At 35.4% G+C, this 15,338-nt stretch overlaps 2 protein-coding genes across 2 annotated transcripts; both read left to right on the top strand.

The window, feature by feature from the left end:
- Positions 1–869: 869 nt before the first annotated feature.
- On the top strand, positions 870–3,808 carry LOC120118941 (26S proteasome non-ATPase regulatory subunit 4 homolog). Its single transcript, XM_039138850.1, has 11 exons — positions 870–1,017; positions 1,121–1,234; positions 1,389–1,494; positions 1,597–1,711; positions 1,802–2,011; positions 2,108–2,387; positions 2,578–2,701; positions 3,042–3,145; positions 3,238–3,306; positions 3,462–3,561; positions 3,662–3,808. Exons 1-10 carry the CDS (start codon positions 1,006–1,008, stop codon positions 3,531–3,533), a joined length of 1,206 nt encoding a protein of 401 aa, XP_038994781.1. The 5' UTR covers positions 870–1,005; the 3' UTR covers positions 3,534–3,561; positions 3,662–3,808.
- A 3,308-nt stretch (positions 3,809–7,116) lies between these two features.
- On the top strand, positions 7,117–13,448 carry LOC120119034 (alpha-mannosidase). Its single transcript, XM_039138946.1, has 29 exons — positions 7,117–7,354; positions 7,445–7,528; positions 7,640–7,728; positions 7,814–7,988; positions 8,075–8,194; positions 8,285–8,368; positions 8,461–8,532; positions 8,667–8,780; positions 8,989–9,089; positions 9,214–9,307; positions 9,558–9,725; positions 9,843–9,932; positions 10,072–10,137; positions 10,233–10,289; positions 10,377–10,596; positions 10,716–10,846; positions 10,923–10,988; positions 11,089–11,148; positions 11,220–11,291; positions 11,372–11,419; positions 11,603–11,722; positions 11,871–11,936; positions 12,119–12,231; positions 12,366–12,450; positions 12,550–12,660; positions 12,738–12,833; positions 12,914–12,961; positions 13,066–13,134; positions 13,235–13,448. The coding sequence occupies exons 1-29, from the start codon at positions 7,130–7,132 to the stop codon at positions 13,421–13,423; spliced, it is 3,033 nt and encodes a 1,010-aa protein (XP_038994877.1). The 5' UTR covers positions 7,117–7,129; the 3' UTR covers positions 13,424–13,448.
- Positions 13,449–15,338: the final 1,890 nt, after the last annotated feature.

Genomic DNA, 15,338 nt, shown 5'->3' with positions numbered 1-15,338 from the left:
CAAACTAAATTTCATTAATAAAAATGAAAGAATCAAAATTACAACTCATTTAAAGAGAAAATTGGAGACAATGGTAGCCAAAAACTCATACATAAAATAAAAATATTAAACCTAAAGATACGAAGAGAATGAAACATTCTAAACATCAAAACAATCAATAACCTTCATAAAACTCATTGTCTCTGTCGAACGAGACGCTTTACGATGTAAAAGAGTGGTGAGCGAACCAAATAATTTGATAGAATGATTCGCTACACAATTCTGATTATATATACTAACGACCATTTACAAAAAAGGTGATTTAATAATGTGTCAACTGACAAGCCAATCAGAAAACAAATATCGTGAAAATCTTTGTGGAAGCACTAACACGATCGCAGAAGTATGCGAAAAACTTACCGAAAATCATAAGGAACGTAACACAAGAACAGAAAAAAACGTGTCACAAAGACAAAAATTTTTATTTAAAAATGAGAAAAGTAAAAAAAAAGACATAATATAAAAAAAAACATAAAAAATAATAATCACATACAATCGATAATTAATATTAAGATTAGTGTCGCCGCTTACTAACAAAAGACAAAGGAAGAGAACAAAACGTCTTTGTTCTTCTCTCATAAATGTTATATTACTTTATTGATATACTAATAGTTTAACAATAATGTTTTATGGTTGAATGCAGTTAATAGAAATGGTTGTAGGTGTTTCCTTATTCCTTGCAGACTCATCTGGTCCGGTGAAACGGCGTCGTAAGCTTATTTGAGGCCCACTTTGATTTCTCGTGGTAATAATGGCTTCCCTGCATTGTCCCTAGCGTGTGTATATATATATATTCAAAGAGCACCTGTTGTTCAAATCAATACTTCGTCGTTTTCTAATCAGCAACCCATCCCCTTCATTTCAAGTAAAGTACCCAGATTAGATTTGTAACTTATTAGCCCAAAATTCTTCACTTTCTCTAGATCTTTCCTTCCTTGCTTCGTTTCTCTTCGCCGTCGTTCCACCATGGTGCTCGAGGTAATCTGGAACCTCAATTTCCCTTTTCTACCCCAAATTCAAAGCCTTTCCATTTCCTTTCACTTAAAAGGTGTTTTGATCTCAAACTTTTGTGCACTCGCAGGCAACGATGATCTGCATTGATAATTCGGAATGGATGCGGAATGGTGATTACGCTCCCTCTCGGTTTCAGGCTCAAGCCGATGCTGTCAACCTTATTTGCGGAGCTAAAACTCAGGTAAACAGGATTTCGGAAAAGGAAACATTTTGATTTTTTTAAGCAAAAAAAATGTATTTTGAGCTTTTATTGAATTTGGGGATCTAAAAAAGGAAACAATTTGATTGTTCGAGAAGGTTTGAGCTTTTATTGAAATGGAGGGTTTTGTTTACAGTCTAATCCAGAGAATACAGTTGGAGTTTTAACAATGGCAGGAAAAGGTGTTCGTGTTTTGGTCACTCCTACAAGTGATCTTGGCAAAATCTTAGCTTGCATGCACGGTTCGTTTCTTAGCTTATTTTAGCTATATGGATTCCAATTCTCTTAACATTGTACCATAGTATTAAAGTTTCTAAATTGGAGCTTTGGCTTATCAAATCTAGGCTTAGAAATAGGTGGTGAAATGAACTTGGCAGCCGGAATCCAAGTGGCACAGTTGGCGCTTAAGCATCGGCAGAATAAAAAGCAGCAGCAAAGGATTATTGTCTTTGCTGGAAGGTGCGTTTTTGTTATTGCTGTTAGCTGTTAACTGAGAAATGTTCTCTTTCTATGTTTTTGGTTGTGAAGATATGCGTTGATTGCTTGCAGCCCTGTCATGCACGACAAGAAGGCGTTGGAGGTGATTGGAAAGAAGTTGAAAAAGAATAGTGTAGCACTTGATATCGTAAATTTTGGTGAAGATGATGAAGGGAAGACAGAGAAGCTTGAAGCACTTCTTGCTGCTGTTAACAATAATGATACTAGTCATATTGTTCATGTTCCTGCTGGTCCTAATGCTCTCTCTGATGTTCTTATAAGGTTAGTGATTCAGTTGTTTTTTCTCTTTCCGGTATGATAATGGGTTACAATTATGATATTATTGCTGAAGCTGGATATTTCTTGTGTCCATGAAAGTACCCCCATCTTCACTGGGGATGGGGAAGGTGGAAGTGGTTTTGCAGCATCGGCAGCAGCAGCTGCAGCTGGTGGCGTCTCGGGTTTCGAGTTCGGTGTGGATCCCAACCTTGATCCTGAACTGGCCCTTGCTCTTAGAGTTTCAATGGAAGAGGAGAGAGCCAGGCAAGAAGCAGCTGCTAAAAAGGCAGCGGAGGAGGCATCAGAACAAGATGCGACAATGACGGAACATGCCAGTGAGGGACCTTCAGGAGCTGATAATAAGAAAAATGAAATTCCAGTCAGTATCATTATACTCCCTTTTAATCATGTGCCATTTGTAAAAGGGTTATATTATTTTGTCTCATTATTACTTTGTTTGATTGGATAGAGCTGCTTCAAGTGGAAGAATCATTTCATAAAATGGCACATGATTGACCCTTGCATATTCTTTCATGTTTAGACACAACTGAACTTTGCTTTTGTTCCAGGATGATGATAATACTTTACTACAGCAGGCTCTTGCGATGTCAGTGGATGAACCTGCCTCTACCCAAGATTTACAGGATACTGAGATGTCAGATGCAGCTGCTGAGGATCCAGATCTAGCATTAGGTATGTGCGCCTAAGTCCTTTTTTATAAGTACCCGCTGGAGAATCAGCAACATTTATAATAACTGTTCCTTGCCTTGTGAGAAAAACCAGTTACGTAGGTGTTAGGCAAAAGTTCAGGGCTGAACTGATTTCTTTTCCTCCAAAAATTTAGGGGCTTTTTAACCCTTAATCATAAAATGTTCATACCTTTTGTAGCTTACCATGCGACTCAAATCATCTTTCAAAATTAGTTGTCCTTTGTCCCCGAAATTTTTATGCAAGTTTAGACTGTGGATATGTTCCTATTAATTTCTTTTTCTTCGTATGCTGATTTAATCCCATGTATTTCCAATTCTCTCAGCTCTTCAATTATCTGTGCAAGAGAGTACAAAAGATTCATCTAGTGAGGCAGATATGAGTAAATTGTTGGCAGACCAGTCCTTCGTATCCTCCATCCTTGCATCTGTATGTCTGCTGCATTTTCTATTTATCTTTTTTCCCCCCTTGCACCATAGAAAAAATAAAGATCATTAATTTTAAAATAATTACTCGTGCAGCTTCCCGGGGTAGATCCAAATGATCCTTCTGTTAAGGAGATGCTTGCTTCCATGCAAAACCAGTCTGAGGTGAGCTCATCAAACTTAGCGGCTTGATAAAATGATTCTATAGCAGGGATTAGAGGACGTTTTGCACTTCTTGGTGGTTCACGGTTGTATTAAATACAGAGCTATCGGTTCCGTTTAGCTTCAATAATTTCTGATGATGTTTATGGTACTCTCAGTCCCAGCAGAAGCAGGATGAGGACAAGGCACCAGAAAAGAAGGAAGAGAAGGAAGAGAAGGAAGAGAAGTGATGTTTGTTCGGATTTGTTTCTCCTTCAGGTTGCACTCTTTGAATTTGCATACCTCATTATACATACGACCATCAATACATGCTATATATATATATATATATATATTTTAAATTAATCCCTTTGTGCAGATTTGGAAGCTCTTCATTGTAGCCACCAAGATGGATGGTGATAGTGTTATTATTTGTTTCAAAGGCTTTGTAAGCGCTTCAGTAATTTTCATTGAATGCGTCTCATTCATGTTTCCACCAATTCTGTAAAATATATATGTACTATAGAGCGACTATATTCTTATATGTGGAGACTTATTTGCAATGGCATCATTTTCTCGTAACACTTGGTAAAGGAAATTATTGATTGTTATGTTATTTTTTAAAATTAATTTGGGGCAAAGGCAAGGTAATATTGTTCAAAGATAAACTTTTAACTTTTTGACATTGAACGCTCACACTCATGACATCTATGGTGCTCGAAATTGGGTACTCAAAGAATAATAATAATTTTTTATTACGGAGGTCACTTAATTCGTGCTTTACTTATGTTATTTGAATGTGTACGAAAAGAATCTTTTTTTTTTCTCATTCATGAAACACATACATTGAACGGATAGAAACTATGATTTTGTCTGTAAGAGGTATAGTTAAAACCAATGACATATGTGTCGTTTTAGTTTTGTCCGAATCTTATATCTTATATTTGGCATTCACGGATTCATCATTGGGTCCCTCTACTTGAAATGTTACCTCACTTTATTCTCATTGTTTCCCTGAATGTTACCTCACGGATTCTACATATTCAAAACTGGCAAAAGTTGAAGTATAGAAGATGTTCAATGGAAGAACGGTATGCATCAAACTTCTCACATGTACAACGTACATGCATACATACATGCATGCATGGTAAACACAACTTGAGCTGGGTTTTTGGGGTTACTTTGTTTCAGATAAAGGAAGTGAAAGAAAAGAGCTTAACGACAAATCAAGCGAAGTCTGAGATGAAGAAATTGTCATGGAAAGTAGAAGGTAAGAATGGAGAAGAGGCTTCCCCTGTTAGAGGTGGTCCTCTTAACAACTCAACTCTGATAGTGGAGCTTGGTCCAATGGAGATCCGCACTTTCCTATTGAAATTTTATTCAAGTACCGGGATTTAAATTGGGGTTTTGGTCGCGTTTTTGATGTGTCGCGTTTATTGCGATTGCGGACATAATAGATATTATTACGGTGATTACGAATATCACGGTCATATAACAACAGTTTCGAGCTCTAAAGGACGAGTTCTAAACAGGAAACGATATAAGTTCAAGTCTGTTTTTAGCATCATATATATGTACAAAATTCATTTATTGACAATATAAATTATGCTCGTGAATGACGATGAATGATTACTAAATTTGTGTTTAAAAATTAACGAACAAAAGTTTGACCTATATAGAATTAAAGCCTTAGATGGTTGATTGGTAGGTTTTGTTCTCGTGTCCAAAGATATTTAAATAATAATCTCACATTCAAACTTTAAAAAGTAAAATCTCTACTTATTTGAATTTATAATAATTTTTTATTTTTGGTTGCCCTCTCGATTTCAAGGCTTCGTCTTGACTAATCTGGACCGACCCACGGCGTACACTTGGTTTTGGTGGGTGAGTCTCCCAACAGGGATTTTCTGCATACACAAAGACTCGAACCTGAGATCTTGCTTAAGCGAAATCAAGCTGTTTACCACTTGAACCAACTCATGTCGGTAATAATTTTAGTTTATTACTTTCTCTAATTTTATATTGAATCATAGTTTCATATTTTTAAATTAATAGATATTTTTTTACATGCATATGTATGTCTCAAACATTGATAGAATGAATTGATTTATGTTCGCAATCTTTTGAATATCTTGTCAAATGAATTAGTATACAATTAATTCTAACCCATATATTTTAGATTCTTTATTTCATCAAATGAAATCTAGAAGTTGAACCATTGGTTGAATAAAAAAAGCATTATTAAAAACTCAATCCCCTTATACATCCTCCTAAAGATTTGCTAGTTTCTAGTTAAATTATTGTTTTTATGACTTAGTCCTAAATTGGTTCTATTTCGTTATTTGGTCGATATTTTCGATTTGAGTAGCTAGCTTTTGGATTGTTAATTTTAATCATTGTTTAGGTTATTTTTAACAATTCTCTATCCGATCTTTATTTCGATTTTGTTTACTTCGCATATATGTCACCGTATTTATTTTACCCTTCATTTTAGTCCTTCGTGATTAATGCAAGAAAATGTGTTTAATTTGTACTTTTTAATCCTTTAATTCCCACTTCATATACATGAGTCGTTATTCTAATTTTACATACATACATATATATATATATATATATATATATATATATATTAAATATTAATGTATCTATCAAGCATTTGTAATTATTTAGTTTTATATAAACTTTAATATGGTGTTTGATTTTCGCATTCTGTTTTTGTACTTCGTGGATGTATATTATTTTGTGTTATATGTATGTATATACATTTATATATGTTTCTTAACCATCATATGCTTTTGTGTATTGTATTTTTATTTTTATGTTATTTATTTATTTTAATTTATAAAATGTCCATTTATCATTTTTACTTAATAATGATGTATTTTGAATATTTTATCTAAATATCTTCAAGAACACATATTTGTAGAACGGGCGTGAAAAGTATCACTTGATCGAAGTGATACAATCTAATACGACGTTTGAACGAAATGAGACTTGAAATAAATTAGTTTATGTTACTAATTAAATCTTTTATGATTCATTGTGTTTTTTATATAGCAATTTAATTTGTGCAAAGGTCGATAGCCAATTTATATTTGATTCTCATCTTTTAAATCAATGAGGATGGAAGATTCTTTTACAAATAAGAAATAGTTGAAATAGATTTCCCGATGGAGGATTGCGAATTTTAAGATTTCTTATCGTGTAAAAGGATTTTCTTTAAATAATTAACTCGAAGCAAATTAATCAAAGTTTAATAAATGAATCATATTTTAATTTTATATTCGATTCCTAATTTTCACCATTTACGACAACGTGTAAGCTACATAGTATCAATTTTGGGTGCTATGGGATGCTAATCCTTCCCCACGCATAATTTACTCCAGAATCCATTTAATTGAATATTTGATGGCGCAAATTAATTTTTGTCTTCTAAAATGATTTTTCTTAAAATTGTTTTAAAATACGTTTTTAGTTATTCGACTTACCTAACCCAAAGATCGATGGCGACTCCCTTTCTATTTAATTCAAATCAATTCAAAACCGTTAATTTTCCAAATAAAAATCATAATTATTTTTTAAACTTAATTATTTTAAAAAAAATGGTTACGACACCCATTGTTTCCCTCAATCCTTTTTAAAGTCAAGAAAATCCATTTATTTAATCCCCATTAATAACTTCCTATAAAGTGAGCTTTGGCCGGCTGCCAGCAAATAGCCCGCAGTTGGTTTGTTTTGTCTTTTTTGTTATTTCCATTTATGATGCTTGGAACTGTCTGCTCGGTTTTTATAAATGTAACAATGACATTGACAACAATGCGGAGAACTGGATTATTGCTGTGAAAAGATGAAGAAAATGATCCAGCATGAGATTTTTTCGGCTTCAGCTTTTGTTGTTCTTGTTTGTTGTTTTTATGTGAGGACAGTTGAAGGAGTTTATGTGAAGTACGATACCGGAGCCCGGATCGTTCCCGGGAAACTGAACGTTCATTTGGTTCCACATTCACATGATGATGTTGGTTGGTTGAAGACTGTTGATCAGTACTATGTTGGATCAAACAACAGCATTCAGGTTAATTGATATATTTTTTTAGCAGTTCACCATGTTAATGTTGCTATTGCTCTGTGGTGTTCGATGATTTTAAGTGATTTTATTGTGCAGGGTGCTTGTGTTCAGAATGTGCTTGACTCGGTTGTCAAAGCATTGCGTAGCGACCCGAATCGAAAATTTGTTTTCGCTGAGATGGTAAATCCATCCAGTTCATCATATTGGAATCTGTTTCCTCGCTTGTTTCTCTTCTAGTTTTGAGTTTGATTGTTACTCGGCATCGAATAATGAAGTTTGATATGAAAATAGGCTTTTTTCCAACGGTGGTGGACAGAACAAAGTCCGGAAATACAAGAACAAGTGAAAAAACTTGTAGATGCAGGGCAACTGGAATTCGTGTATGTTGATTCCCAAGCAACTTGATATCTGAGGTTTTGATTTTTACATATATATTGAAACCGGCCTTTTGGGATGTATTTGCAGTAATGGTGGTTGGTGTATGCATGATGAAGCTGCAACACATTACATAGACATGATCGATCAAACTACTTTAGGTCATCGCACAATAAAGGAACAGTTCAACACGGTTCCTCGAGCCGGATGGCAAATAGATCCTTTTGGTCATTCTGCTGTGCAAGGCTACCTCCTTGGTGCTGAGGTGCATCTCAATAATTTAGTTGCTTTTTGTTTTCACCATTTAATCTGGAGAATAACACATCTTGGGTGATTACATTGTTCCTGCAGGTAGGCTTTGATTCAATGCATTTTGCAAGAATTGATTACCAGGATAGAGCACAAAGGAAGAACGACAAATCTCTCGAGGTCATATGGCAAGGATCCAACACTTTTGGTTCTTCATCTCAGGTTTGGAATTGAAAAATCCTGCAATTTTAACCTCTTCTTCTGAAAAGGAGTTTCATTGAATGAATAGTTTACTTGTTGGACTATCTGTAGATTTTTGCAAATGCTTTTCCCGTTCATTATAGTCCTCCAGAAGGTTTCCATTTCGAAGTGAATGATGACTCTGTGCCTGTCCAGGTTCTGTAATGTTTTAACAAAGTTTATGTGATCTATGTACCGACTGCTTTCGGGTTATGTGTTCGTCATGTATTTACTTTCCACAACTGCAGGATAACCCTCTTCTATACGATTACAATGTTGAACAGCGGGTTAATGACTTTATTAACGCTGCAATGATCCAAGTAAACTATTTGTTCCTTTTCGGGTTTTATTGTTTTTCGAGTTGTGATGTTGGAATCATGTTGGCTTATATCTTCCTAGGTGAACCATAAGCATTCGTATGACAGTTTTTATGTCTCCTTTATTCTGTCTATAGGCCAATGTGACAAGGACAAACCATATTATGTGGACAATGGGAGATGATTTCCAGTATCAATATGCCGAAACTTGGTTCCGACAGATGGACAAATTTATTCACTATGTTAACAAGGTAGTTCTCATGACGAAATCGATTTAATCACTAAAATTTTCAGAATTATAGCTTCCGAGCTTGAATTCACCTTTGATGCACAATGGATTGTTTCAAACTACATGTTTAAATAACTAGAGAAATCTGTGATTGCAGATATAAAATTAGTTTAAGTTTCCACTTTGTCTTTCTTTCTCAATATCACTATTTTTCTGCTCCATTTCCTCAGGATGGCAGAGTTAATGCATTGTATTCTACACCATCCTTGTATACTGACGCAAAAAATGCTGCAGATGAGCCATGGCCAACTAAAACCGATGACTATTTTCCGTAAGCACTCCATGTTCTTCTCCTTGTCGTTGTTCTCGTCTTCATATGCTTTATCACTTCTTTTCCAGTTAACCTGGGCTAGTCTACTACATATATGCTTGTCTGATCTGATGATTCTTGGCAGTTATGCTAGCAGCCAAAATGCTTATTGGACCGGATATTTCACAAGTCGGCCAGCCTTTAAACGATTTGTTCGGAAGCTTAGTGGATATTATCTGGTATGACATCAAAATAACTCCTGGGGCAGCAATGTTGAAACAGAACGACATAATGAGGAACTCATTTCCTCAAAACCTTTATAGATTGCATTTGCTTGAGGAAACCCTGAACCTACCACGACTTTTGTATATGAGTTTCAATTTATAATTGTCCATGTCAATGTAAAAATGTTTGCAATGGACTGATGGAGCCTCTTTGTGCATGTTGTTATGGTACAATCGAACTGAAAGTTTTGGTATATTTGAATAGGCAGCAAGACAACTTGAATTCTTGGTGGGAAAGAGAGCCAATGGTTCCAATACATTTCGTTTGGGAGATGCTCTAGGTATTGCACAGCACCATGATGCCGTCAGCGGTACTGCCAAACAACATACAACCGATGACTACTCGAAACGCCTTGCAATAGGAGTCACTGAGGTTGGCAACAAACTTCCTCCTTACTTCGACCCCATTGGTTGTTTTCGATTTCATATCCTGCAGTATTATAAATGTCAGATTTCTATTTTTCATCACTGAAAATCGAACAAGTTACAGGCCGAAGCGGTTGTATCTTCCGCTCTCTCATGCCTAACCAAGAAAAATTCTGGAGGTAAATGTGAAGAATCTGGAAATACATTCAGCCAGGTAAGACATTAAGAGGTGTTAATGTCTCCTCATATTGTAAATATCTGAGATTTTCTTTATTCGAATTTCGATATCTTACTTTGAAAAGTTTAGTTTCCTTTCTTTGTCTGACACTGCAACTTCCAACCATTTCAAACAGTGCCAACTACTCAACATTAGTTACTGTCCACCAACAGAGAAGGATATTCCACAAGGGAAGAGCTTGGTAATTTTTCTGCATTGTTCTTTCTTTTTCTTCAAGAAATCATTTTTTTTATTTCATTAATTGGTTTTTTTTTTTTTGAAAATGATCACTTTCAGGTGGTGGTTGCATATAATCCTATTGGATGGAATCGCACTGAAATTGTTAGAATACCAGTGAGTACATTTTGACACTTTATCTTTCTGGTTTCTGTTGATTTAGTATAGGTGTAACTTTTCGGTCCCGTCTTGAACCATTTACAGGTTAACGACGCCAATCTTATCGTCAAAGATTCTTCTGGTAATAACATTGACGTACAATATATAGCTTTGGATAATGTTACAAGAAATGTACGGGAGTTCTATACAATGGCTTACTTGGGACAGTCCTTGGGTACGGCTCCAAAGTACTGGCTACATTTTCAAGTATCTACACCACCACTGGGCTGGAATACTTACTTCATTTCTAAAGGAGCTGGTAAAGGTAGAAATTTCGCTTTATTCAATTCTGGCACCAGACTGCTGTTGAAGTCTTGATGTTGTATGCGAAAATGAAATTTCGTACATGACTGTTCTATCTTGTTTGTTACAACAATGGTGTAGGACGACGCACTGCTGGAATAGTCTCAGCGATGCCACAAAAAGGGACAATTGAAGTTGGAAAGGGAAATCTAAAGATGTCTTTTTCTACTATTTCTGGCCAACTCCAGCGGATGTATAATTCTCGAACTGGAGTAAGTTGTTTGTAGTTTCCAGACAATAATCATTATATGCAGCAGTGCAGAATATTTGATTTTTCCATTTCACCAGGTAGATGTACCAGTGCAGCAGAGCTACCTGTGGTATGGTTCAAGCCCTGGTGATTCTGATCCCCAGGTAAGCAATAACTGCACTCGGATTTCAAATGAAAGAGTTCATGTCGAGATCGTAAGAGCCTGTTTAAATTCCAGTCTTATAACGACGATCAATCTTACAGGCATCTGGTGCATATATATTCCGGCCTAATGGCTCACCTCCAACTGTTGTTTCACGATCAGTAAGCCCCTCATAGAGCGTTTTCATCAGACCACTGGTCAAATAAATTCTAATATGCATTATCCCCGGCAGGTGCCATTGAGGGTTACTCGTGGTCCCATAGTTGATGAAGTTTACCAACAGTTTAATGAATGGATACACCAGGTCATTACTTTCTTTGAGTTTTCTTTAGTTCTTCCCTCCCACAAAAGTTGCTAATTTTTCTATTTATGTCCATTCATTAGGTCACCAGACTTTTTAAAGACAAAGAGCATGCTGAAATCGAATTCACTGTAAGGCAGTCTAAAACGAATTCGAATCTTATCATCTATATTTTCTTTCTTTTCCGTCAAATGAATTTGAACCGTCTGTTATCGAAAGCAATGCCTGAGGTGAATGATATCTATTGTCTATAAAGTAAAATGTCGTTATTTCTCTAATTGATTGTTGCAAAGTGTTCATGTTTTATTTTGAAGATTGGTCCGATCCCCATGGACGACGGTGTGGGGAAAGAAATCATTGCTCGGCTGACAGCGAATATGGTCACAAACAAGGTGTTTCATACTGATTCTAATGGGAGAGACTTTCTAAAACGGGTAATTTCTGAAATATTCCTTCAGTTTGAGAATCTGAAAGTCTTTACGTGAAGATCACACGCATCTCAACATATCATAATGTTTCTTGTTGTTGGCTGGTTTGATCTTGAGTGCCAGCCTGAAATGTTAGATCATGGTTCCATTTCAGGTACGAGACTTCAGAGAAGACTGGAACCTTACAGTTACTCAACCTGTAGCAGGAAATTACTATCCAGTAATATTCTCAACTCTGGTTTACAAGTCAGAATTTACAGCCATTACTTAGCTAGTTTACTAGTCGAAATTTACGATCAGTACTTAGTCATAGGCTTGGCCAGCAGGCCAAAGTTGATGCAAAATGCTCCATGATATCTTGCTGTGAGTACTGACTCGGTTAAATGACACACATTTTTCCAGATTAACCTAGGAATTTATACGGTGGATAAGAAATCCGAACTATCCGTGTTGGTTGATCGTGCCACCGGAGGATCAAGTATTAAAGATGGAGAAATAGAATTCATGCTTCACAGGTTTCCACATTCAGCTTTCAAACATTCCATACATCTGTGTCCAATGTATGCTGACGAGGCAACATAGATTCTCACTCATGATACGTGCATTTTAACGAAAATACAAACCTGCTAAACTATCTTTTCTTTCTTAGGCGGATGATCGATGATGATTCCAAAGGAGTAGGCGAAGCCCTTGACGAAAGTGTCTGTGCGGGAAGCACATGCGAGGGACTTACGGTACACTCTACTGAAATGTCTACTTCTTATCAATATTCAACCGACATTCCCAACTGAAATGTTGCTTGGTTGTTCATCGAACTTCTGAAACCGGCTCAGATTCGAGGGAATTACTACGTTAGCATCAACCGGAAAGGAGAGGGTGCACAATGGCGTCGAACGACCGGTCAAGAAGTTTACTCGCCACTTCTTTTAGCTTTCACGCATGAGGTAACACGGCAACTTGTTGTGCCACACACGTCCAACTATAGGATGCAATTAACTGTAAACAATGATTGATCATTCAGAAAACGGAGACCTGGAAATCATCCCATTTGACAAAGGCAACTGCCGTGGATTCGGGGTACGCTTTACCGCTCAACGTTGCGTTAATCACTCTTCAGGTGACAGTTCATGCATATGCAACTTTTCTACTCCATACAGCTCTCTTCCTTTCCTCTAAAACCAGCAGTTTCTTCTGCAGGAACTGGATGTCGGAACTACTCTAGTCCGTTTAGCACATTTGTACGAAGTAAGTAACTCGATATCCGATTCCGTAATTCATTCGAGCACACAGTGAAACAGTTCTGCTGAACACATTTCAATTTTCAAACATCCGGTGTATGTTTCCATTAGGAGGGCGAGGATTCTACATATTCAAAACTGGAAAAAGTTGAACTAAAGAAGATGTTCAATGGAAGAACGGTATGCATCAAACTTCTCACATGTACAACGTACATGCATACATACATGCATGCATGGTAAACTAAACTTGAGCTGGGTTTTTGGGGTTACTTTGTTTCAGATAAAGGAAGTGAAAGAAACGAGCTTAACAACAAACCAAGTGAAGTCTGAGATGAAGAAATTGTCATGGAAACTAGAAGGTGGGAATGGAGAAGAGGCTTCCCCTGTTAGAGGTGGCCCTCTCAACAACTCAACTCTGATTGTGGAGCTTGGTCCAATGGAGATCCGCACTTTCCTATTGAAATTTTAATAACCACTGTATCCCCACTTCCAAATAATAAAATTTTAAATATAATATAAAAATTAAAATAATATTATTATAATAAAATAATTAAAATAAACTTTTAAAGTGTAATTTATTAACGAATTTAACAAAATTTTAACAAATAGATGCAGTAAATTTATTAAGACTTGATATAAGATTAAGTTCCTAAACTATATTCAAAATTTATATTTGGTGTCAAACTTTTTTTTTGTTAAAATAGATGGTTAAAATTTTCTTTGTTATACTTGCAGGTGTCTATCGTTAAAAAAACGTTAAATGACACGTGTCACATTCAGATTTCTTAAAAAAACATTTTTAAATAATATTTTATTTAAAAAATATATATAAATGTAACATGAGTCACTTAAAATTCTTTTTTAACGGTAAATACGAAAAAAAATGTAATGAAAAAAATATTAATACCTATTTTTTATATTTTTAATAAAAAAATTAAACACTAAAAATTAAGGGTAAACTACACAAAGGTTACTAAATTTTGAGTAAGTTTTCATTTTCCCCACATAACTTTCAAAAGTTATATACTGATCACTAACGTTATCGATTTGTAACAAATCAATCATTCGTCATTAGTCACGGTTAATGTGGGTGACGAAAAGTTGAGTTGGGCTGCTAACCGCTTGCCTGGATCCATTTTACCACACGTTAGACTTTCCAAAGCTTTTGACTAGTGTTCTTCCCCGTTCTTTTTCTTCTCTCTTCTTCCTTGTTGGAGAAGTTGAAACAACAGACATAACCATATTAAACCTCCAGCTTGAAACAAGGAAAACAATGAATGAAATCAAAGCAAAGCAGTTTTAAAATTTTGTACACTTTTTTACCCTCAGAAAAACATTTCTTTTCAAAAATTCCTATGACTTTGTATTTGAGAGTCGAGAGAAGAAGAAGAATGGGGAAGAACACAAGCCAAAAGTTTTGAGAAGTCAAACGTGTGGTAAAATGGGTTTAGGTAAGCGGTTAACAGTCCAACTCAGCTTTTCGTCATCCACGTTAACGACGACTAACGATGAGTGATTGATTTGTTACAAACCGATAATGTTAGTGACCAAATATAACTTTTGAAAGTACAGTGGAAAAATTGAAATTTTACTCAAACTTTAGTGACCATTGTTGTACTTTTCCCAAAAATTAATTCTAAATATAATTTTAATAGTTATTTTTGTATTAAGCCTTTTATCAAAAACACAACTATCATATTTATAGAGGAAAAAGGAAATGGGCAACCCATATCTAATCTTATTGAACTTACGCGGGATATCCAATACAGTTTATAAAGAGCAAAAATAAGAACAAAAATACTTAGTTTCGAAGATTCGTATCGTAGCTGAAGATAGTTTTAGACTTTTAGGTTTTGTTTAAGTGTGGTTGAAACAAATACTAAGGAAAGTGCTCCTAATTGTTTAAGTGTGATTTTCGTTTTATAAGGAGCATGGTTCCAATATAGTGAAGGTAATTGGGTGTTTGGGAAAAAATGGAATTTAGAAGGAAAAAAATTGGGTCAATTAGATATAAAATCATTGTTCAATAGCTTATTTTGATATTTTAGCAGTAGTTTAGAGGTAAAACGAAATATTAACCTTTTTGTTAACATTGTCACATCATCAATTTAACAGAGATGATGGTGGAGTGATCATTTTGTTATAAATCGATAATGTTAGTGACCATTTAGTTACAAATCAATATAATTTGTGACCGATTTGTTACTTTCAAAACTCTAGCGGGGAAAACGAAAAATTACTCAAAAATTAATGACCATTGGTGTAGTATGCGCTATTCGTTTTTATTAAAGTTTTTCCTCCTTTTGGGCTTTCATTAAGTTGAAGCTCTATACGAAAAAACAAAGGTTCAGCAACTCTGTTAGAGAGGTTATAGCAAAAGTAAA

This window comes from Hibiscus syriacus, unplaced genomic scaffold, assembly GCF_006381635.1.
Source record: "Hibiscus syriacus cultivar Baekdansim isolate YM2019G1 unplaced genomic scaffold, ASM638163v2 tig00110330_pilon, whole genome shotgun sequence".
Lineage (NCBI taxonomy): Eukaryota > Viridiplantae > Streptophyta > Magnoliopsida > Malvales > Malvaceae > Hibiscus > Hibiscus syriacus.
Note: the sequence above shows the minus strand (reverse complement) of the source record. Positions and strands in the feature narration are given on the sequence as shown.

Bases quoted from the DNA above. Each gene is read 5' to 3' on its own strand.
- LOC120118941 (XM_039138850.1), top strand. The intron at 2,702-3,041 runs GTATGTGCGCCT...CAATTCTCTCAG, and splicing joins GGATCCAGATCTAGCATTAG to CTCTTCAATTATCTGTGCAA. The intron at 3,146-3,237 runs GTATGTCTGCTG...TTACTCGTGCAG, and splicing joins TATCCTCCATCCTTGCATCT to CTTCCCGGGGTAGATCCAAA.
- LOC120119034 (XM_039138946.1), top strand. From the start codon at position 7,130: ATGAAGAAAATGATCCAGCATGAGATTTTTTCGGCTTCAGCTTTTGTT. The intron at 10,847-10,922 runs GTAAGTTGTTTG...CCATTTCACCAG, and splicing joins TGTATAATTCTCGAACTGGA to GTAGATGTACCAGTGCAGCA. The intron at 12,451-12,549 runs GTACACTCTACT...AAACCGGCTCAG, and splicing joins GCACATGCGAGGGACTTACG to ATTCGAGGGAATTACTACGT.